The sequence below is a fragment of the Lepisma saccharinum genome, chromosome 27, assembly GCF_977018435.1.
Source record: "Lepisma saccharinum chromosome 27, izLepSacc3.1, whole genome shotgun sequence".
Classification (NCBI taxonomy): domain Eukaryota; kingdom Metazoa; phylum Arthropoda; class Insecta; order Zygentoma; family Lepismatidae; genus Lepisma; species Lepisma saccharinum.
Window position 1 is genome coordinate 57,272,192 of NC_139255.1, and position 22,756 is coordinate 57,294,947.

The following is a 22,756-nucleotide window of genomic DNA, read 5'->3' on the forward strand; positions in this document are numbered from 1 at the left end:
TATTATTGTAGTGACATTATAAGTAGAGGCACATATTTTTGATCAAAATTTCGGTACAAAAACAGTCAATTTTGGGTTCAAAAGCGGTAAATAAAATGAAATTTCGCTGTTATAGCGGTGAAAAAGCGCCACATAAAATTACATTTTGGTTTTAAAAAATGTGAATATAATCCCAAATTTGATTTAAAAACTGCACTATTACACAAAATAAACATATCCCTTCTAATAGCACATTAAATCATTACCAGAATATTAATTAATTATTAATTAATAATTAATATTGTACTTGATACAGAGTCTGAAGAAGACCTTGCTAGAAGGTTGAAACGTTACGTTAGTTTATGTTTTTTAATAAAATAAATTACTGCCTTGGTCAGCATATTTAGTTTTTCAGAATATTAAGTTTATTCCTGTATAAAGGAGTCCATTTTAGCTTCTCAAATATTTACAGCAGAATTAATCAATTTTCCATGAATTGCAAAACTCACAGGATACTTCAGACTTCAGAAAGTGTCGCGTCGGTATATAAACGGTACATTTTGTGTTTAAGAGTCTATTTCGCATTTTGCAGTTGATTTTGAATCATTTCGTGACAAAAAAGGGTAGGAAAATGCACCTCACACCTTTCAGAAACATGAAAAATTAACATTAGAATGTGTTATTTCAGATTTCGTGTTTTCGTCAAAATCGAAATATGCATGCCTCTAATTATAAGGCAACTTAAATATAGCAGTATCTGATCCCTCATTTTGATAATACCGTTGCATGTAAAGCCTGGTAACTACAACAATTTCTTGAACAACCCTCAAACAAATCACATGTAGCAGGAAAAAATATTTATAGTGTTTGTATGATAGTAAGCACATATGTAAGGCACACTTGCAGTAAATAATTTAGGAATTTATTGCAACTTGTAAGGCAGATCTTTATTTAAACATCTACCTTCAATATCTCGAAACCTGCATTCTGACAATTATCATGTTTTACACCCGAACCCTTCATTAATTAAAAATATGGTTTATAAGGTGTAAGTCTCTTCATACACAAATTGATGGGAGAAAATTCTGAAGTGCTATACACTTTTGTAGCTTCTTTTGTAAAATGTACTCTAAAGTAAATGGTTACCTTTAAGTTCAATAAAACCAATACTCACCAATGCATTTATTTTTTAAAAAAAATGCCAAATTCTCCTCTTGCAACATGCCTTGAAATGTTATTCAGTCATTCGAATACACAACATATCTTTTTCATGTACAGATATCATTTGTTGAACATTCTTACGGCAAATAAATCATACCTGGATATCAATTTTTATTGCATTTATTGAAAAATGCACTAAACTTTGTATGAATGTTATGAAATAGGTATATAACTGTTCTTTCTAAATTGTATTTCAGACAACATTATGTAGATACAACATGATCTTTCATTAATATTAATGAAGAATGCAGTGGCTAATAACTTTTTTATTCTATCAACATTGCAACATACACTTTGTTGATGTGTTTCTTGAAAAACTACCTGATTTTCTTACGTTATTTCTTCACTAACCACGTATCCGCAAGGAATGAGTGAAATATCCAGGTATTCTCCAGAATGTAGTGTTTAGACTGATGTACAATATACATTATCTTTCTGTTTCCTAACTGCTGTGACTGTAATAAAAAACACACCATTGCGATCATGTTGCAATGCCGAAGGATAGAGGCTTCGCCATCTGAAACTTCGTTTGGAAACATACATCCGGGACACTTGACTCGAGTGACACTCAAGGCACAGTTATCATTATTTGGAAGTTAAAACTATTACTTTAATCCTTGGAGGAAGGTATTAGCTTTGACATTGAAGTTTGATCGGCTGTTTTTGTTTCTCTTTGATTCAATTCATCTCCCTCGTTAAACGTTTCTTTTTCAGTTTTCTGACAAGGGAAAAAGCAGCTGCATGTCTGAGGCAGGAATAACATTCCCATGCACACAAAAAATATGATTACACAATTATCAAAAACATAGCACATAATTGGATAATACCTGGGGTAACAACAGGAATGTTAAAAATAATGGAAAGGTGGATACTGCAACAGGCAAAAATTGAATTCTATGTACATACATAACTGTACAAGAGGGAATTTTCTTCTACACAGAACAATATAAACCTCACCTTTCTTTTCACACCCTGTTCATAGCCCTATGTGAAACCATATCCTGTATCAACATTTATTTTAAACAAGCAAGGAACATAAAACATTTTTTTTTTACAAAAACTTATACATAAACTTGGTTTCATTATGAGAAATAATCTCTTGTTACCAGCAATCTTCTGGTTCACAACCCAGTTATTTATGAGGCCTGGGCATCCACTGGGGAAAATTTCTTTGAAATGGCCTCAAAATATTCGAATTGTGATAAAAAAAAAATATATAACAAATGCAACTAATAATTTCACATATCTTGCTATAAAAATTATAACTGAAATTGTATATCGTGGGGGAAAGGGAGGGGGGTGTCCTCAAAATACTGTGAACTCACGGCATCCACATCCTGATATTTATGCATTTTTGCATATTTGGTATAATTTAGTGTTTTATTAACTACTCAAAAACAAAAGGTTTAATCACTACAAATATGTTTTTATTAGCTTTATTTATTCACTATATTTGTGTTACGGTCAAAACTATTGTGAATGAGAAAAAAAGCAGAGGTGTATGTAGTAGCACCAAGTATTTTTTTTTTTAAATAAAAAATGTTGCTAATTAAATATTTCAAATACAAAATTTTTCAGACAAACAACCATGGGAGTCTGAAACTGGGACAGTGAATGGACTAATCTAATATTGCGAATTTAAGTTTCATTAAATTCAATATTATTCTAAGAATTGAATGGTTATAACTGATTAACAAAGACTAAAATCAACAAACATTATACAATAATTTTACATATATTTTTTTTTTCATAGTCTGTACTTTTCTCGTTCAATTTTTGTAACTTATAACAAGAAAAATGTTACGTTTTACTAGTATGAAATAGCATATGCTGAGATTGTATCAAATCATTATTCTCTGTAATTGATGTATGTGTTGTAATAGAATTTGCTTTATGTATTTAAAAGAAAAGTGTAAATTGGTTTCGTTTGATTTGGTTTTACTTCGATTTTCTGCCACTTTTGGCTAATTTCGAGGATGAGTGATGAAATAGATGAAGAGGCACTCACAATGAATGCCAATGCCAGGATTCAAACCTGGGATCCCTGGCATTGCAGCGTGCTGTGCTAACCACTCCATCACAGAGGTCGGTACAAATTGCGTAAAGTAAGAACTCAAAGGAAGAAATGAAGTTTTGGGCAAGTTTGTTTTAAGTCTACTTTATGCACAGACTGCTTCATTGGGACTGGGCCTACAATTTTAAAAGGAAACTGAACTATTGTGTAATGTGCATCTACTGAGGATTGAACCTGGGACCTTCAATTTCAAGGTGAGAGTCTTACTACTATGCCATCGGGGACGCCCTACAGTTTAAAGTGGAATCTGAACCACTGAATAGTAACCAGGGCCTCTTGATTACAAGGCGACACCTGTAGCTACTACACTACCCGGGATGCCCAGCTACGTCAGTGAGGTGAACGCAGGAAAAGTTAACAGCACATTATGGGAATTTTACAATTAAATACGTTTCGTAAAATACAATACCATAAGCTTGCAAATGTATCATACCTGAATTAAGCTCTCGGACCAATGTCGACATTGCATTTGTGACAGAGTCAGCTGCAACCAGAAGATCATTGCGCAAGCTCCGAGTGCTGGTCGCAGTGCCAAATGCCGACCTCACGTCTCCTCCAACTCCCGTCAAAGAGTCCGTGAGTGGCTGCGACCCGGGCGTGGGTGGAGCCGACCGAGAGGAACATGGGAGTGGAGGTGACTTAGTGGAACGTGGTGACGAATTCGGTGTAGAGCGTGGCGACGCCTGGTGGTTCTGGGAGTAAAGAAATACATCATGAGGCTAAAACAGTATTCAAAGTAAAGTAACATGGACAATATACTTGGACCAACGTCACTGGCACATACATAGTGTCATATCGAAAATATTATTTTCTCTAGATAAGATATAACTTACACCACCTGCCACCATTTCACTAAGTAGCTGAAGTCCAGTTTAGGCATGTACTTAATTCTTCAGTTACTCAATCTTTTACCACATCATGTGGCTTCTTCAGGAGTTAAGACAGGTATAGTCAAAGTTTAAAACATGTGAAGGTAATTCATGATGGATGCGGTAAACAGAGTTTTAATATTGTGTACGTGAAATTTCATGTTTCCTCGTTGAAAGTTCACTGCCTTCATCCATTGAGGATACAGCATCACTAAACACACACCAGCGCTGCCTGGGAACTACCATCTCCGTCCCAGATGCTGTATCCTCAGTGAATGAAGGCAGTGAGTCTTTGAAATTAATCGGGGGGTAAACTATCCAATTCACAAGGTGGAAACATGAAATTTCATGTACACAATGTAGAGGTAATTTGGGTTAAAAAGGTAAAAAATAATGAAGAGTGCCCTGTTGTCACTGCTTCCTACTTCATCCCAGGTTGGCAAATGACAGACTATTCTTCCCTTTACTCCTGATGAAGCCACATGATGTGGCGGAAACTTGAGTATTGAAAAGAAGTACGTCCATGCCAAAACTGGAATTCAGCTACTAACTATTACTTTCCTATCAAATTTTCTAAATCTTCATCATGTAAGTGTTAGTAACGTTAGTCCAAATTACTTTGATCATGTTGAAAGTAACAAAATACATATTTCTTTTTTAGTGGAAATACAACATATTTTGGTGTGAATTTGCCACAAAGGTAGAGGAGCTATCCATCAAGTAAATCACAGTATCCCGTCAAGAAGGCTAATCCTCATACTTTACTCTACCCCTCTCCCAAATACTTAACAAATTCTTAGTTGCATCTGACCACCTTGGTTTAGTTCCTTCTGAAGATACACGACAGCTGCTAACATGGAAGACTAGAGGTCGCGGTGGCTCAGTCGGTAATGCATCTCACTACCATGTTAAAGGTCCCGGGTTCGATCCCTGACCGGTTCAAATCCGGGAACTTTTCTAATGTTGGAAGCGACCCTGGCCCTCACCCAGCATCGAATGACATGGGTACCTAGGGGAAACCCTGGGGGGTAAAGGTGGACAGGGGCATGATGCTGATCACATCACCCCCACTCACGACTGGATCAAGAAAGTGTGGGGCGTTATCCCCTCACCCCCTATACGCCTTCATGCCATGGTGCTAAGCACAGGGGAGCACTTTACCTTTTACCTAACATGGAATACTATATGTATCACCAAGCCAAATGTGGAATTTAAAATTTGAGGTTAAAAATATGATTTTTCAAGGAAACGTATAGTCAGCACTTTACAGATTTGTTGCCTGCATCTTGGACAAAAGTCTGGACGGCTAGTGTTGCTACGACATATTTGTATATTCTGTATTTTGCATCACTTTTCTGCTACTTTTGGCTAATCTGGATGATTACAATGAATGGTTACATGAAACTGAGGAACGAACTCTTACAAAGGAACACCCATGTCCACGCCAAGACCAGAGGTGTTCATTTCAAATCAACTTCCCTACCCTCACCCCCACAAGTCTTCTGCATGGCGACGTCTGCCCTCCTGACGTTGAACAACTCTGGCCAAGACTTGAACCTGGGACCATTAATTGCAAGATTATGAGTCAAGTACTCAAAAATTGGTTCATAACTTTTCATCGCGTAATCATTGGATTGGATAACGAATCCAATGATACTGGTGCAGGATCTTCGGACACAGATTAAATTTTGTAAATCCATAATTCGAAACACTATAGAAAATTTTCTGAAGTGTAATATTTCAACTACAATGCTGAAATTAATAACAATTAATGTGTTAACTTTTCAGAAGCGGGAAAAATGTTCACTAAACTGTCATGAAGAAATTATGTGTGTTGATTTGGACAATTCAATTTTAACATGTATTCTCGAATAATCCGTGCATCATTATCTAGCTCAAAAACAGTGTACGTAGTAATAAATTATTTGTAAGTACAGGTACAGTAAAACCTCATTAATCCAGACTAATGGGGGGGGGATAAGTTGACCGGTTTAACGAAAGTCCGGAGTAACTGAAATAACCTAAAAGAACAGTAGAAAACTCTGTTTATAGCAACAAAACACGTTTATTATGGTGTACTTAAAGGGCATAGGCCTAAATACACTATACAGTACAGTAAAATGCAAAGCAATACTGTACATACAATGCAGTAAGTACATACACAATGCCTATATTATGATGATTTGGCTGACGGACCTGGCTCTGCATCACTCGAAACTCTTGCTGTGGAAGTTGTTTTGAAGTACATGTCTATATTGTGTTGGGACAGTTTGGAATGTATTTCCTTCACTAATAATTTTCTTTTTGCCTTTTGCCTGTCCGGATTAAGCGAAGTCCGGCTTATCGGGGTCCAGATTAACGAGGTTTTACTGTAATAGCATCACAATTTTTTTAAAAAAAGCTTCCCATAACCCCACTTTTTGGAAAAAAAATTGCAGATATGATTATGCGGTGAATTGTGGTTCTAATACATTTCTCAATGTATGAATCTTCAGAAGCCAGAAAAACGTACGTAAATCCCCTGACAGTTTTTATGTGTATTACAAGTGTGCAACTTTTGAAACACTATGCATAATATATACACCTTTAAAAGCTTCATCAATCCTTCCAGCTGCACCATGAGGTGTCGCCTGGAGTCCTGCAGTGCTGCCAGGTGACTCTCCAGTTCCTCCTTCCGCTGCCGCAGGGCTCTTAGCTCGGCCATGAGTGCAGGATTCTCCTCCCCGCCAGGACCCAGGCCTGCTGCTTCTAGTTCTTGTTGCCGCCTAAACAATAATGCCTTTATTATTTATATGGAACTTTCTTTACATGCTACAAGTCTTGCATATTTTATGCAAAATAAGTGAGGCAGTTTCCTTCTTTAGATTTTTTCAACACACCTTTTCATAAGAGGGCAAATTTTTGCCCATTTATCTTGTTTATTTCTTTCTAGTGTGGTTTAGTATTTAAAGTGCACTTCATGTTTTTTCACACCTAATCAGGTATCAGACATCATCAAATGAATTTTAAACATTAGAGCCTATGTTTTACTAGAAAGGAATGGAAAAAGGTACATACTTATCACATGTGAGATTTTAACAAAATATTTTTTCTGTAGTTACTTGTTTATGGCTGGCTGTATACAAGGTTTCAGTTAGAAATTACTGTAAAAAGGTAAAATCATCACAACTTCTTTGGCAGATATATACACCCGCCGCAAAATGACCTCGGACCTCATAACAAAAGCACAAAAAATTACATCTTTATCACAGGCCGGAGGCTAAATCCTGAATCATTGACTTGGGACAGTTTGTAGGATTAATTGTCCTATCATTAAAGATATTTTCAGTCAAGTAGCCAATCGATATCTGCACTCTGGCAGCTGCCATCTTGAAACTGATCCGCCATATTTGATATTTTTTGATTTGATATATCTCGGAAACGGTTTTTCCTATCAACATCCGGTTTTCTCAGAAATGTTCCAAATAGTGTAAACTTTCATAATAAATCAATAAATCTATTTTTGAAAAATAAGAATAGAAGTTTTTCAGAAAGTCTTAATTAATAATTCTCGAACCAAACAATGGCATTTTCTATTTTGTAAGATTACTTAGTGTTTGTTAGAAGTCTTTAGACGAACTGAACCCGTATTTTTTCTAGATTTATAATTTTACCTTAAATAACATTTTAAGAGAAATACAATTTACAAACAAGTGAACATAAATTTTGAAAAAAAGGATCATTGTTAAGACTTTCAACTCGCAGTTATTTTCATAAAATGTTTTGTAGTTTTTCTGAAAAACTTCTATTTCTTATTTTTCAAAAATAGATTTATTGATTTATTATAAAAGTTTACACTATTTGGAACATTTCTGAGAAAACCGGACGTTGATAGGAGAGACTGTTCCCGAGATATATCAAATCAAAAAATATCAAATATGGCGGATTATTTTCAAGATGGCGGCCGTCAAAGTGCAGATATCGATTGGCTACTCCACTGAAAATATCTTTAGTGATAAAACAATTAATCCTACGAAGTCTCTTGCTTGTATCAACAAGTCAATGATTAGGGACTTAGCCTCTGGCCTGTGATAAAGATGTAATTTTTGTGCTTTTGTTATGAGGTCTGAAGTCATTTTGCGGCGGGTGTATATTGAAAGTCAATACACATATTTATATTCAAGGCACAAATATGTAAACTCCATGTTACCTAATATTGCAGTGATTTACAAGTAACATGGATTTTTATTAACATATTACACAAACAAGTGAATCAATACTGTGTTTCTGTATCTACATGCTTATTGTCTTACAGGTACCAAGAACTGGATTTCTAAATTTACTATAGAGGGGTGTGACCAAATTTCTAAATTTTCTATCGAGGGGTAAAGCTAAAATATTTAGATACTTTTGAAATGATTTATACTCATGTTGCCGATGAAAAAAGATATTGTTCACATATGCTCAGAAATGCATGGTACATTACAACAAAAATAAATATAACAAAATGGGAAAGATATATGAGCTGATAAAGTTACACGAAGGGGAGTTGAAGTAAAATGATTTTTTTTATGTTTATGGTGCACTAAAATAGGCCAGTAGCATCCGAACACTGAAATATGCCTTCAATGTGAATTGAACTCAAGTGTGTTTATGGGAAGGAGTTTCTCCAGTCAATTCGTGCTTTGAAGTTGTGTTGCTTGTCCATTTTTGGACTTGTGCACAGGAGATGGTACAGTGCAACCCTGATTTTACGTTTCACATGACACACACCTCCCCTGGTCCTGTAGGGCATCCGACTGGTCACAGCTGGGTTACCCCCAAATCGGACTTCTGCGTACAAATCTGTAACAGTTTGTTAGTATCGCAGGAACCTTTGCCCGGTTTATGAGGAACAGTGCAATGGCTAATGCCAAAATCTGCCCAAAGGTACATGTAGTTCCTCCCTAAGGGTTAATCTGCGATACTAGTCTAACGGCAACTGGATAAAGTAGACCTGCATTATACATTCGCACAGTCCCAATAGAGGAATATGTAAAATGTTCCTACATTTTAAGTTATTTTATCTTGGTCCCCTAACAAACATAAAATCGAGGTTCCCTGTACTTGGTTACTCCTGGCAGTTTTAAACATATGTGTGTGGTGTTTTCCCATTTTTAATTTTTAACAAAGATGACTGTTGACAATAGTTCATTTATATGGCAGGGATGATGATTCCAGTTTTTCTGCATTTTTGGACTCCCCCATGAGGAAGGCGTGTGATCTTCAAAAATATAATTTTCCTACATTTTAGCTTGCCAACACAAGTGCAACTTAAGACTATTTTTAATAAAAAGTGATCGATGCCCACCTATTGCAACAATGTTCGTCTAATAGTGGCATTTGCTTTCCATATAATATAATTCTTGTTATTATGGCACGATTGTGAGATCTAAAATCTATTTCACCTACACAGATTCCCACTTGAATTCTGTGCCTCTTCCAATTATCATGAAGCAGCACGTTACTGCAGCCTAAACCTATACTTTATGCTCATGGGTGCCCGGAAGGGGGGGGCAAGGGGGGGCCATGCCCCCTCCCTGGAAAATGAAAGTCAACCAAAAATTATATATTTTTCACATATAATTTCATTACAGCCACAATAATATGCGTTAATTATTGCTTGAATATGATAAATTCAAATTTAAGCAATGTTTTTTGAGGGAACAACACTAGTATTGAGGAAAATGTGCCTTGTTTGCCCCCCCTGGAAAAAAACACCTTCCTTGCCCCTCCCTGGAAAAAATCCTGCGGACTTCCATGTTTACGCTATATACAGAATGAGTGCATTTCTGGCAATATATATGCAATACCTTTTATCCTTACCACTTCCATGAGTACAGCCTGTTTTGAAAGAATCTATCTTCCTCTAGAATACATCACTTTGGTATCTTTTAAAATACAAAATATAATTTCTACTAATTTTACTGAACACAAAATTATAAAATAAACACATGTTTATGTTGCACATCATGCAATTATCTAAAGTCACACCCCCCCTTATAAAAACCTACTAACGTGGTTAGTATTACTAAACTACAGTACTTCAATACTACTGAATTTCCTGCTGTTTTGTAGTCTTCTTGATACATCAATGTCATATTTTACTTCTTTGTGTGACATTCAGTTAATAACCTCTACACTGCTTCTTGCTGTGTGATATAAATAAGTAACAATTAGAGGGGTAAGATACATACACACACATACTCAGCAAGCAACAATGAAGCATATCAAAGCATCAGCAAATAAGTATAACAAAATAAAATAAATTCATTTTTTTTCAATCGATGCTAGATGTATATGCTCCGAAAAGCAGGAATGAAACATGTATATTTATTATATATTTTTTTCAGAAAACAAAATCCTGACTGTGTGCTTAGGAACGAAAATACCCATCAAATTCAGTTGGTTGCCTGTTGTAACGGTGTCCTTACTCAATTTTTATTTTAGGTTATTATTACGTGTGAGTGTGGATTGGCCAAATATTTGTCAGTTCTTTACCTTTCTCATTATATCTATGTAATACATACAGTAGATACTCTTCCCGATTTCTGTGCAGATGCTTAACACTTTTGCTCTCAGGCTGAATTTTACTTAATGTTGCTGGCAGTCCAAGTACTGTGTCTGTTGGTGTTACATACAGTCTTAGAATGAAATTTTAAGTTCTGAAGCCAGGTGTACAAATCTTGGTTCATATCATTATGATTTGATTTGATTTGCTTCGCTTTTTGTGCCACTTTTGGCTAATTTGCGAAGATGGGAATGAGGGATGATATGATGAATGGACATACAGAAACATTCATGCCCAGGCCAGGATTCTAAGCCCGGACCATATCATTATGATATGTGCTCTTTTATACATTAGGGATGGGCCGATATGAAATTTTGACCGATACCAATAAAGTACCGAAATAAAATTTGCCGATACCGATAACCGATCTGTAGAGGCATGCATATTTCGTTTTCGACGAAAACACTAAATGTGAAATAACACATTGTAATGTTAATTTTTCATGTTTGTGAAAGGCGTAAGGTGCATTTTCCTACCCTGTTTTGTCACAAAATGATGCGAAATGAACTGCAAAATGCGAAATAGACTCTTAAACACGAAACTTAGAGTTTATTTACAGACGCGGCACTTTCTGCAGTCAGAATTATCCTGCAAGTTATGCAATTCACGGAAAATTCATTAATTCTGCTGTAAATATTTAAGAAGCAAAAATGGACCCCTTTACATAGAAATAAACTTAATACTCTGGTAAGTACATAAACATGCTATTAGAAGGGATATGTTTATTTAGTGCAGTTTTTAAATCAACTTTGGGATAATATTCCTCTAATTTTGCAATGAAATGTTTTCAATGTATTTGACTGACTGAGGGTGAAAACCTATATATCTCTCTTATATAGAACCATGCTAATATATTCTGTGATTCATGTCTATTGAATTAAATTAATGTATGGTAGCAGATTAAGCTAGTGAAGTATAAAACTGACTGGCCAAATATATTTAAAGGAAATGGCATGTTGTCTAATATACAAAGTCCGTACTGTGTTTGTAAAGCTACCAAAATGATGATCTGATGGATTCAGGTAGGTTTCAAATTAAAGTTTATGGTGGCATAATTGTAAAGACCGGTACATGTGTATATTCGAGGTTGCATGTTAAAAGAAACATATTTTCATTTGTGGTGTGCTAGTTCTTGCATTAATAAAACGAATAAATAAATAAAAACTGTATGAAAGAATGTACAAAACTGAGTAATGAATAAATAAATAAAAATAACTGTATGAAAGAATGTACAAAACTGAGTAATGAATAAATAAATAAAAATAACTGTAAGAAGGAATGTACAAAACTGAGTATCATGCTTGTAATGTACGTGTACCATCCACATGGCAATCCAGTACTGGTTTGAGGGCCTCCCCAATAGGATAGTGGTAACGTCACCTCGTAGTCAGTGTTATAGGTTAGATACATGGTGGAGCCACATAGTGGTTCAGATCCCACTTTAAACTCTAGGTCCAGTCCCGATTAGCCTATCGGTGCATAAAGTGGACTTAAAACTCGAATCCAAGTACCGGTTTGACTCTCAAACAGATAATATAATTGTTCCAATTACATGTCTTGTCATTGCTGCCTGCAGCTCTGGAGTATTACAATTGTTAAAAATTTGAAGCGGATTTCCTGTGACTATTGCACTCTCATTGCACGTACTTGTTTTGATTGTTAAATAAATAAATAAAACTGCATCTAGCTACTGACCACTGCGTCACAAGCAATACCTTAACCTTGCAATCTCCCGCATGATTTCCCTATTCTTTGCCTCCAGCTGGCTGATAAGCTCCCTCTGGGCTCTGCTGGTGTCCAAGGTTAAGCTTGTCTCGGATGAAGTGCGACCCTGAAATTAATTAATAACAGAGATAGGTTAGTGTGTGTACATTATACAGGCAACACCTAAAAAGAAAACAAATATTTTAGAAAAATAGTGAGGTATCATGATATTGTTGAGACAATACTGGGACAGATGAGTAAAGGAAGCTAGACCCATTGCCCGAGAAAACACGATCCTCAACAGGGACCGTGAGACTTCAGCTTAGCCTTGCCTGGAATGCACTTCTCCATAAAAGCACAATATCAGTGGGATCTAGAGCGAACCAATCACAAGACAGGGACTAAGCTCCGCCTCTTAATACACACATATATTTACTCGAGCGAGGAAGCTCTAAATTTCACAAGCTACTTTTACCAATACACCGCAACTTACATTCTTAGTGAGCATAGTTCCAGGACTGTTGCTACAGAAAATACTGAACTTAACAAATAATGATCCTTGTCCCCTTTGGAGTAGTCACCTTGGCTATCAACTCAATGGTGCCAGCATCTCTGGAGTGTCAGCAGCAGCTCATTTGTTGCTGCCATTTGGATTGCTAAAATCTTACCACGTTATCTTCCTTTTGGTGTATCTCTTGACTGATTCATTGATTTGCTTTATTTTGCTTCCCTTTTCTGCCACATTTTAGCTAATCCCGAAGACGAGGATGGGTAACGATATGATGAAGGGACATTCGCAAGGAATATCCACACCCAGGCCAAGATTGAAACCTGCTATGGTAACCACTCTGCTCCGGAGGTCAGCATATCTGCCAATTGGGGAAACAAAAAGAAGTTACGTGGAGCGCATTACATTTGGTTCTTTCTCCCATCAGAAGAGCAGTGTATCTTGCCTGGCATAATCACGGAACAGGAACCAATGAACAGATCCCCTAAGTCAGGAATTCCTCTTTCCCAAATCTTCCCATACAATTTGGCACATGATAAAAATAGTGGTACTGAATTAATCAGACAACATACATTAGTTTTTTTGTGTTCCTAACGCAAGGCATGCCATGCTGTTTGAAGGAAGCCCCGATTTTGGATCATCATTCACAAACACTCTGCCATTTAAACAGTTAGTTTTGTCATAAAACTTAATTGGGAGGGGGCTATACAGCCAACCAGCCCCCAGGTCAAGAAAAAAATTCCCTAAATCTATCAATTTCCACTTCAAGCACTGACTATAGGCCTGATGTAAAAGCTTCAAGGTTCAGTGACCATCCTTTCCAGTTCATCGTAAAACTTTATATCCACTTCCTCTACTCTTTCCCATCCATCATCAACAAACAATAATCCACCATTCAGATAGATAACATGTTACTAAGGCCCCTCCTGACAGCTGTAGAACAGCATCGGCAAAACTTTCAAATACAAGCAGGTGTACATGTTCCATCTTCAAATATGAGTTGCTGTTTTAAGTCCACTTTATGCACAGTAAGACTAATCGGGACTGGACCTACAGTTTAAAGTGGGATCCGAACCACTTGTGCTTCCACCAGGTATCGAACCCGGGAACCCTTGATTACAAGGCAATGACACTACCAATGCGCCATGGGGAAGGCCCCTATCTTCAAATAAAACAAAAGCAAACCATTTCATTGCGTCGATGTTACAGTTATTAACACCGGCCAGGAACTGTTCTAGCAACTTTAATATAAAAAATTAGAGTATATACAAATATATCCAATGAAAGAATATTTCTTATTCCTTTTTTACAAGTTAAATAATTAAGACCATTGGCAACCTGATGGTGATTTTTTTCAAATTTTCCTCTCCATTCGAAAAACCGCTCTGATGTTCCAAATCTAAAAAAAAAAAACTAGAATTCCTTCTAGAGCATTCACGTGAATTTTAGTGTAGTTTGCTTTCACTGTTATGTACAGGGTGAGGCAAAAGTCCGGCACCACCCTTTTAATTCGAAAACGACTCGACGGAGGGCGATGAAATTTCGGATATGGGTAATTGGGGTGGGGGCACACCAGATGGGGTTAGTGTGTATCATGCCGGCCATCTTGGAATTGCATCCAGATTTTCAAATCCAAAGGAGGTCATGCACATGTGTGTTTATTCAGAAATAAGAATATGCAGTTATTTTTCCCCTCTGTCAAATTGGTTTCAAATTAAAAGATAGATAACAGTGAAAACAAACTACACGAAAATTTATGTCAATGCTCTAGAAGGAATTCTAAGCTGATGCAATTTTTCAGATTTTGGAATATCACAGCAGGTTTTCGTATGGAGGAAAATTTGAAAAAAATTCACCCTGACGGCTGCCAAAAATCCAGTCGAGCCTTAAGAGTTCAACGAGGGTTGGGGTATGTCATGGCAACTATTTTACAAAAATGCGGGACTGGCACAAAAATCCAAAATATACAAATGGAAGGGGGCAGTGTATGGTACTGTGGAATGTATAAAGAATGCAGATCTTGTGCAACAGGTGTAAGATAAGGACGAGAGCATAACTTAAAGATAGCAACGTGCCACATGTACTTACAAGTCTGAAAGTATAAATTAGCATACAGGAAGAAAAGAGGTGCATACTACAGTAGAAACTATTCCCCAGAGTTTCCATCAGCTCCTTGTGGCATTCTCTAGCACTTCTCCCCCGAACAATGGCAATTTTGATACACGAATGCTGTTCACGCCATGGCATGGCAGTTGATTCAACAATGAATTACCACTGCCATCTAGTGATGTGCTTACATACTATGGGTGCCACTTTCTTCAGGACATATGATCATATCATGGTAGTGCCGTTTAACTTTGAGAAATATATAGTTGCCGTGACTTATGCCCCAGCCCTTGTATAATAACTTTCTGTTTAGTAACAATTTTTTACTTACTGCCGTTCGGGCTTCTGCTGCTAGCCTCGCAGCATACCTGGCTATAAGACGATGCTCATCATCCAAGCGAGTGGACTCTAGACTGGAAGTGTACTTGCTGGGACTGGAACAAAGGGGACTGTTATTTAGTAGTAACATTCCAAGGTCTGTGCTACTTACTAGTATACTCAATACACTAAATTAAGAAATATGCACAAAATAACAATACATTAATACAACCATTACTAGAGCTGAATCAATATCATTACTGATGAATCAGTATTGGCTGATACCAGCGGCATCATTTGCAGGAAGGATTGGTTGGTATTTAATCACTGATACTGGACGATATTATTCTGAAGTGTGTTATATCTTTTTGTATGTGCACAATGCTACTTGAAACTTTTAAGGGCTCAAAATTTGCAATTTCTAACAATTTTGGACCAATTCTGTGATATAGTTACAATGGAATACTTTTACGTTGACATTTATAAATATTGTAAACTTAAAATTGTTGGGGTGTAAGGAGTGACCTGTTAGGGCTCTCAAATGCCAACCTCTCTTCCATGCAGTACACCATGGGCTGCAGAGTAGCAAGGCTCTAGAGCATAGATTCCCAACCAGGGTGCCGCAAGATATTTTAGGTATAAACTAAAAAAAACTAAAAACGAAAAAGAAATAATATTGGGAAGTTCACCAAGAGTGAGACATCGGTGGCTGTTTTCTGGCTTGGACTGTCAGAGGAGTATCCTAACAAAGTGAAGAAGCCCGACCCTGTGGCCGAGTGGTTAGCACATCGCGCTGCTACGCCAAGGGTCCCGGGTTTGAATCCCGGTCGGGCTTGGTTGTTTGTGAATGTCCATTCATCAATTTCATCATTTCATCACTCATCCCCATCTTCGCAAATTAGCCAAGAGGCACAAAACGCGAAGTAAAATAAACTAAATCAATCAATCAATCAATCAAACCAAGTGAAGAAAACAACGGACGTACTTTTGCCCTTTTCAATTTCATATTTGTAAAGAGCAAGCCTTCTCTGCTATGGGAAGAATAAATACAAAGCAAGAAATAGACTGCTTAACCTTGAGGATGATTTGCATGCTTTGTTTTCAACTGTAAGGCCTGATATCAAACCTTCGTGCTCTAAGCATCAATCGCAACCCTCACATTAATAAAACAAAACTCTTTTCCAATGTAGTAAATTGTATTCTACTCTGATGTTTGTTCCTTATATTATCTTTAATTAAATTAGTAACATTGGTACTGGAGTAGGTATTTATTTGACAATAAATGTAACTTGCTCCTCATAACATATTCCACTTTGATTTAAGATTAACAATTAAAAAAAAAATCACCAGGGTGCACCAAGTTTTGTGATTGTCCTCTCATCAATTTATCCTCATATTTGCAATTAGCCGAAAATGGCCAAAAAAGTGAAGTAAAATAACAATGTATCTAAATATATCCATTTTGCAGCTACACAGAGAGGAAATCCATTCTAATCCACTTTCAGTTCATTTTTCCATTCATTTGTTTGCAATGTATTAGAATGAAGTAAAACAAAAGAAATCAACCAAATGCTGAAATTGTAATTATCACAGTTATCTGTGAAAACTGGAAAGAGTATTAGCATCAGTAGTGGAATCAGATCAGCTCTGATCATTACATAATATAAAGATGAAACTCAAGGCTAAAAATGCATTTCCATTACATTTAATTGTAACAAAACATCAATAATAGTCATAATTCTTTATAGGTTGTTGGTGCTGAAAACTTATAACTAGGGCTTTAAAGTTGATGACAAATCATACTTTTTCTGAGCCTTCAAAACAATTCCTGATATCAGTCTGTATCCCTTCAGTTAGAACCAGAGAACATTATTTTTATTTTGCATGCTTTTGCATTTTCGGCCCTTTTCATTTTTTTTTTGCTTTTAGGTCAGTTTTCAGTACTTTTTGCTGTTTTTATTGCATTTTTCTTAATTTATTAGGCTTCTTTCTTCTCCCTTGTTGTTTCATGAATTTCAAATGTATTTGCTAGCATAATGTATGCATTTACATTTAAATTAGCAAGTTTGCTATTAATAGAAAATACAGTCAATGGAAAAGTACAATATTATATTAACTGAAATGTTTGGCAATGCATTAAATAATTTATTGTAGTAAATTTATTTTTCCTTCAGCAAACTTAAAATACTTCATGTGAAGTCTACTTTGAGGTCTCCTTCATGGCCTCTATTATCGCTTTCATCTGTGGTTTTAAAGTAAAATTAGTCATCATCATCATCCTTCGCCGTTACCTGCCTCTGGCTGGGTCGGCATAGAAGTCAAGTCACGATATTTAAAAAATATAATCTGATGTATGTGAAACACAACCATATTTTCATCTGGTGACCGACAACTGAATCGTGGAAGTTCCACTCTGAAAGAAGATGAATGACTTATACAGAAAAACTTTGCAGTGTATTTTATGACCTTGAAATAAAAATAGAGAAAACTACATCAGCACTTAATTGCTTTTATCCCTTTGCTTCAGTACTTTAAACCACCAAGCAACATATTTTATCAAATTATTCAACTACTCTCTTGTAATTTATGAAAAGGTTAAGCTTTCATTTTCAGAGGAAATATTATTGTTAGGTTGTTTTTTAAAAAAATTAGGCAATTTTTTACAAATTTAAAGTCATTATACAGGTCATTGTTGAATATGGTGCGGGTCAACGATTTCACAAGTGGCTCCAACACTGTCGCTTGGTACACTTTTGCAGATGTTTTCACAGAAGTGGAGGTCAGTGGTGCCATTGTACGAAACTCCCCACCAAACCATCACTGAGGCAGGATGATGGCCTCTGAGGATCCATGGCATGTTTTCACGAGCTTCCTGGGATGTCGAGGCATAAACACGATCGTTTTGACGATTGTAAGATTCTTCAATCGTGAAGATTTTTTCGTCCGTGAAAAGGATCCTCCTGTGGCCACCATTTGCGTAACGCTGAAGGAGTCTTTTTGTTTTCTGCTCCCTCTGGACTTTAAGCTGTGGAGCGAGGAAGTGACCAGTACTTTGCCGATAAGTGCGGAATCCTAGGTCACTTCAGAACACACGCGACATCGACATTTTTTAAATGTTCAGCTCTCGAGCCATCACTGCTAGTTTCCTGACAGGATTTCGTTGAATCCGCGCCGCCACTGCTTTCATGAGCTTCTGGCTCCTCATGCTGCGAGTCTACCTTTCATGGGGTTGTCCTCAATTGTCCCTGTGTCACAGTATCTTTTGATGGTCCGATGCACGAACATCCTGCTGATATTCAGCTTTTTCAGGGTGTTGAAAATGTCCGATGGTGATTTGCCAACTTTGTGCAGTGCGATTACTGCCACACGGTTCTTGTATACACCCCACTCCATTTGACTCACAGTGAGTGAAATTCACCTTTCCGCTACCACAGCCAAACACACAATGATACTGGTTGTTGTTTGATCCAACATTGTGGGGTTACCTTGCCAACCAGTGTTGCCATCCCTGTCTAAACTTTGTAACAGAATTTATGATATGACTAGGTAATATGCATTTAAGTGACAAGTGCAAGGAAACGAAAAGAAGGCTATGGCCTTCATTGAAGGTACTGTGCAGCAAAGCTGAGTCAGGGTGGCCATCTGCGGTTCTGAACTCAAGCTGCATATACAACAAGGACGGAGATTTGCATGGTAAGACATGTATAGCACATTTATCCTGCTTAAGAAGTTCGGAAGTCTGACTCTTAGGCATGCAACAAAATTAGGAATAGATCAAACAATATGAATCATGCACTGTGTACTTATTCGCGTGACACCTACCTCCTGCCAGTGGATCGGCTGTCCAGGGAACCAACATCAAACGGCGGCCCAAATGGGCCCTCTGGAAAGCCATTGTGAGAAGGCAGAGGCGACGGAGGACTGGAAAAGGCAACAAGTTCATTAATACACACGAAAGCTAAAATTCTCTCTCTACTGCAACATTGGGCAATAAATGGCTATATGAATTACATAATGGATACCCATTCAAGAAGAGTGCTTCGTATGAAATATATGTTCCTTAGAACTAAGAAATATATCAACAAGATAACATCTCTGCACACTTTTCTATTTAAAATTTTCCAGCATGCATTCAACTCCTAAGAAGGCACATAAAAGGGCAAAATATTATTCAACCATGGAAGATGTACCCAGCTTGGGTCAATGAATCTAAATTAAAAGGGCAAATAGACAAAAAAACACTGGGTTTCAGATTTCATTTGTATGCGTTCAGCTGATTATTATCGGCTGCTGTTTACTATGGTGAAGTTCTGTTTGCAGAAGAGAATTTTTACAGTGCAAATTCGCTTGCAGCCATCAACCTCATTTTACCTCTGAATTCATTCATTTAGGGCAAGGGGCCTCCCCGATGGTGCAGTGGTAGCATCGTTGCCTTGTAATCGAGGGGTCCTGGGTTCGATAACCAGTGGAGGTACATAGTGGTTCGGATCCCACTTTAAACTGTAGGTCCAGTCCCGAATAACCTTACTGTGCATAAAGTGGACTTAAAACACCAAATCAATTAATCAATTTAGGGGAAGGTAAGGTAGGGTAAAGGTAACCAACCCTGTGCATGTACACAAATGCCATGAAGACTCATGGGGTGATGTGGAGGTATAGAGCTCCACGTATTCTTGACCTTAGTCATAGTTTGAATGATGTGATCACAGGGTGGCTACTCTAGGACCATGATAAAATTCAAGTATAATTCCCAGTTTTCAAGATGAACTTTCCAAAAATTCAAGCAGATGTTTTCTCTATGTCGACCTTACCCATTAGCGCCTCTCACCAACCACACACATACACAGGTATATTAACAACAAAAAGGGTCTGAGATTCCAATGTATACAAAAATTCCAATTTAATTCAATTAAATAGTATATATACATATATAGGGTCGTGCACAGGAACCGGACGAATTTAAAAAAGTCACTACAAAGTTAACTTTTGCTGGAAAAAAAAAATATTTAGAGAAATATATAATGAAGATCATAGCATTTTATGCTATTCATGTGCAAAAAATTACATTGGCCAAATGGTGTCCATTTTCGTGGATGCAACTTTGAAGGCGATCATGGAAATTGGCTCCACTTCTACAGCATGTCTGTCGATTTCCTACAGCGCACCACACGGTCACTTTTTGGCTGTGGAGGGGTTTCTGATGGCGTTGTCGGGGATTTTCCACAGCCCAGTAGCAACAGTTCTGTTTATTTACTGAATCATTTAGGTGGAAGTGAGCTTCATCACTCATCAACAACACCATGTCTTCATTCTCCTCATAACGTGTAAGCATTCCAACACAAAACAAAACTGCTAGTAACTGCTAGTAACGGAACATTTGAATGTCTATTATAAAATGCTATGATCTTCACTATATATTTCTGAAAATATTTTTTTTTTCAGCAAAAATTAACTTTGTAGTGACTTTTTCAAATTTGTCCGGTTCCTGTGCCCAACCCTTTATAATATTTAATTTAAGGTGTGAAGTTTACATTTGCCATTTCACATACTCAGACTCAAAATGCATCTACAAAAATGAGTCACAAATGTTACTGGATACATTAACCTACGAAAAATTGCTAATTGTATGATAATCTCAAACTTAAATTTACTAGGGATGGGACCGATTAATCGGTACTCTATCGGTATCGGCCGATATAGGCATATCGGTGTATCGGTTTATCGGTAAAATTACCGATCCGATATATTGATAAATATCTGATAATTTAGTGCAAAATTCTGCCATTTTGTTGTAATTTTTATGGATGCCTTACTTTCTAAAAAGTAAATGTCTAAATATGCAACTTCTTTTGCACTGCAGTTGCCTTGAAACACACATTTATTAAGGAGGGCAATGAACCTTTCAGGTTCTTCAAAGACCATTTCTAATTTTATATCGGATCGGTAGAATATCGGTTATCGGTATCGGTAAATTTTATATCGGTACTTTATCGGTATTGGCCAAAATTTCATATCGGCCCATCCCTAAAATTTACCTAATCAATTTCAAGATATCTTATCTTGCCATAATCTTTTGTTTGTCAGATTGTTCTACAATGGACACTAACAAAGTAAAGGGATTTAGATATTCTGTTCTATTTTCAACGCAGCTTTCTTTTCCTTCCTCGATAAAAATAAAATGCTGAAGTGTGAAAACTTGCGTCAGGAATTTATAAATATGTATAGCTTCAATGAGATTTGGATTAATAAAAATTGCAATTTTTCACGTCTATGGAGAAACATTCATGCAGAATTCAAGCATATTTCCTGGAGCCAATAATTCACGCATAATTCCCAGAATTCAAGGAATTCCCGGTGAGTAGCCACCCTGGATCAGCATCTCGCCCGGCCACCTTCACCCCCCAGGGTTGCCCCTAGGTACCCATTTATATGGAAATGACTGGAAAAATTCCTGGTCAAGATCACCTGTCCCGAGATTCAAACCCGGGTTTTCTGCCTGGTAGCCAGATGCTCTACCTTGTTGATGGTAATGAACTTTTTCCTGCATATACTTTAGAAAAATGTATACATGCTGAATTTTATATTATTTGAAGGGAAAAAAATCCCATCCAAACCATGTCATTATCACCCTCTATGGGCACCACAGGAGTGACTCATTGTGTAGGTACGGCACAGACAAGTTTGTTTACATAACACCAGCAAAGTCATTTCTTGAACCTAAATTGTGCTGCACATTATACTCACATAAATACAGCATATCCAATATTTACAATTACTTAATCAACCCTACTAACACATTTTTGAAGGGAAATAATATTTTTTTAGCTTAATTAGAATCCATCAATCAGAAAATGAAATATTGTTAAAGTCAGTGCTAATTTAATGATTCAAATGGATTAAACAGTGGCCTGCAAATTAATATACTAGTTTCAAAACTCACTGAGGTTACAGTTTTATGTATATCTGACAGAAAAGTGTGCTAAAATAAAAATTCAAATTTTGGGAAATGAACTCTGAAAAATAAAAATAAATGACACAAAAAAATTGAGATCCATAGTTATATGTTACCCCACAGACTGTCTCAATTATACATAGATGAAGTACACTTACACTATATGAGAAAGATTCAGAGTTTTTTCTGGCTCTTCTGGGAATCTAGGAATGTTGCTCTTCCCCTTCTCTGGAACGCACCTAAATGACTTTCGAAGGGAATGTCCTATTTGTTTGCTGGGGGATTTCTGAAAAACAAAGTTACAAATTGTCAGTATTTTGTGATCTTATGATATCCAACTAAGATTATTCACAATAACGTTGTTATTACATGCTTCTACTTCTGTGATTGCCTATATTAGTGGTCAATACAGTTTGCTCAGCACTATAACTGGAAT

General features: G+C 36.8%; 1 protein-coding gene across 5 annotated transcripts in view; it reads right to left on the reverse strand.

The window, feature by feature from the left end:
* The window catches only part of Dyb (Dystrobrevin), a 162,873-nt gene that overhangs the window by 19,196 nt on the left and 120,921 nt on the right, over positions 1-22,756 (reverse strand). For 3 of the 5 annotated variants that reach the window (XM_083113311.1, XM_083113308.1, XM_083113307.1), the window contains 6 exons: positions 22,479-22,606; positions 19,191-19,289; positions 15,382-15,499; positions 12,448-12,563; positions 6,728-6,908; positions 3,708-3,966 (listed from right to left, as the gene is read on the reverse strand). In XM_083113311.1, coding sequence (XP_082969437.1) covers positions 3,708-3,966; positions 6,728-6,908; positions 12,448-12,563; positions 15,382-15,499; positions 19,191-19,289; positions 22,479-22,606 — 901 coding nt within the window. The remainder of the gene's footprint in view (positions 1-3,707; positions 3,967-6,727; positions 6,909-12,447; positions 12,564-15,381; positions 15,500-19,190; positions 19,290-22,478; positions 22,607-22,756) is intronic. The other 2 variants (XM_083113310.1, XM_083113309.1) reach the window with 2 other exon arrangements.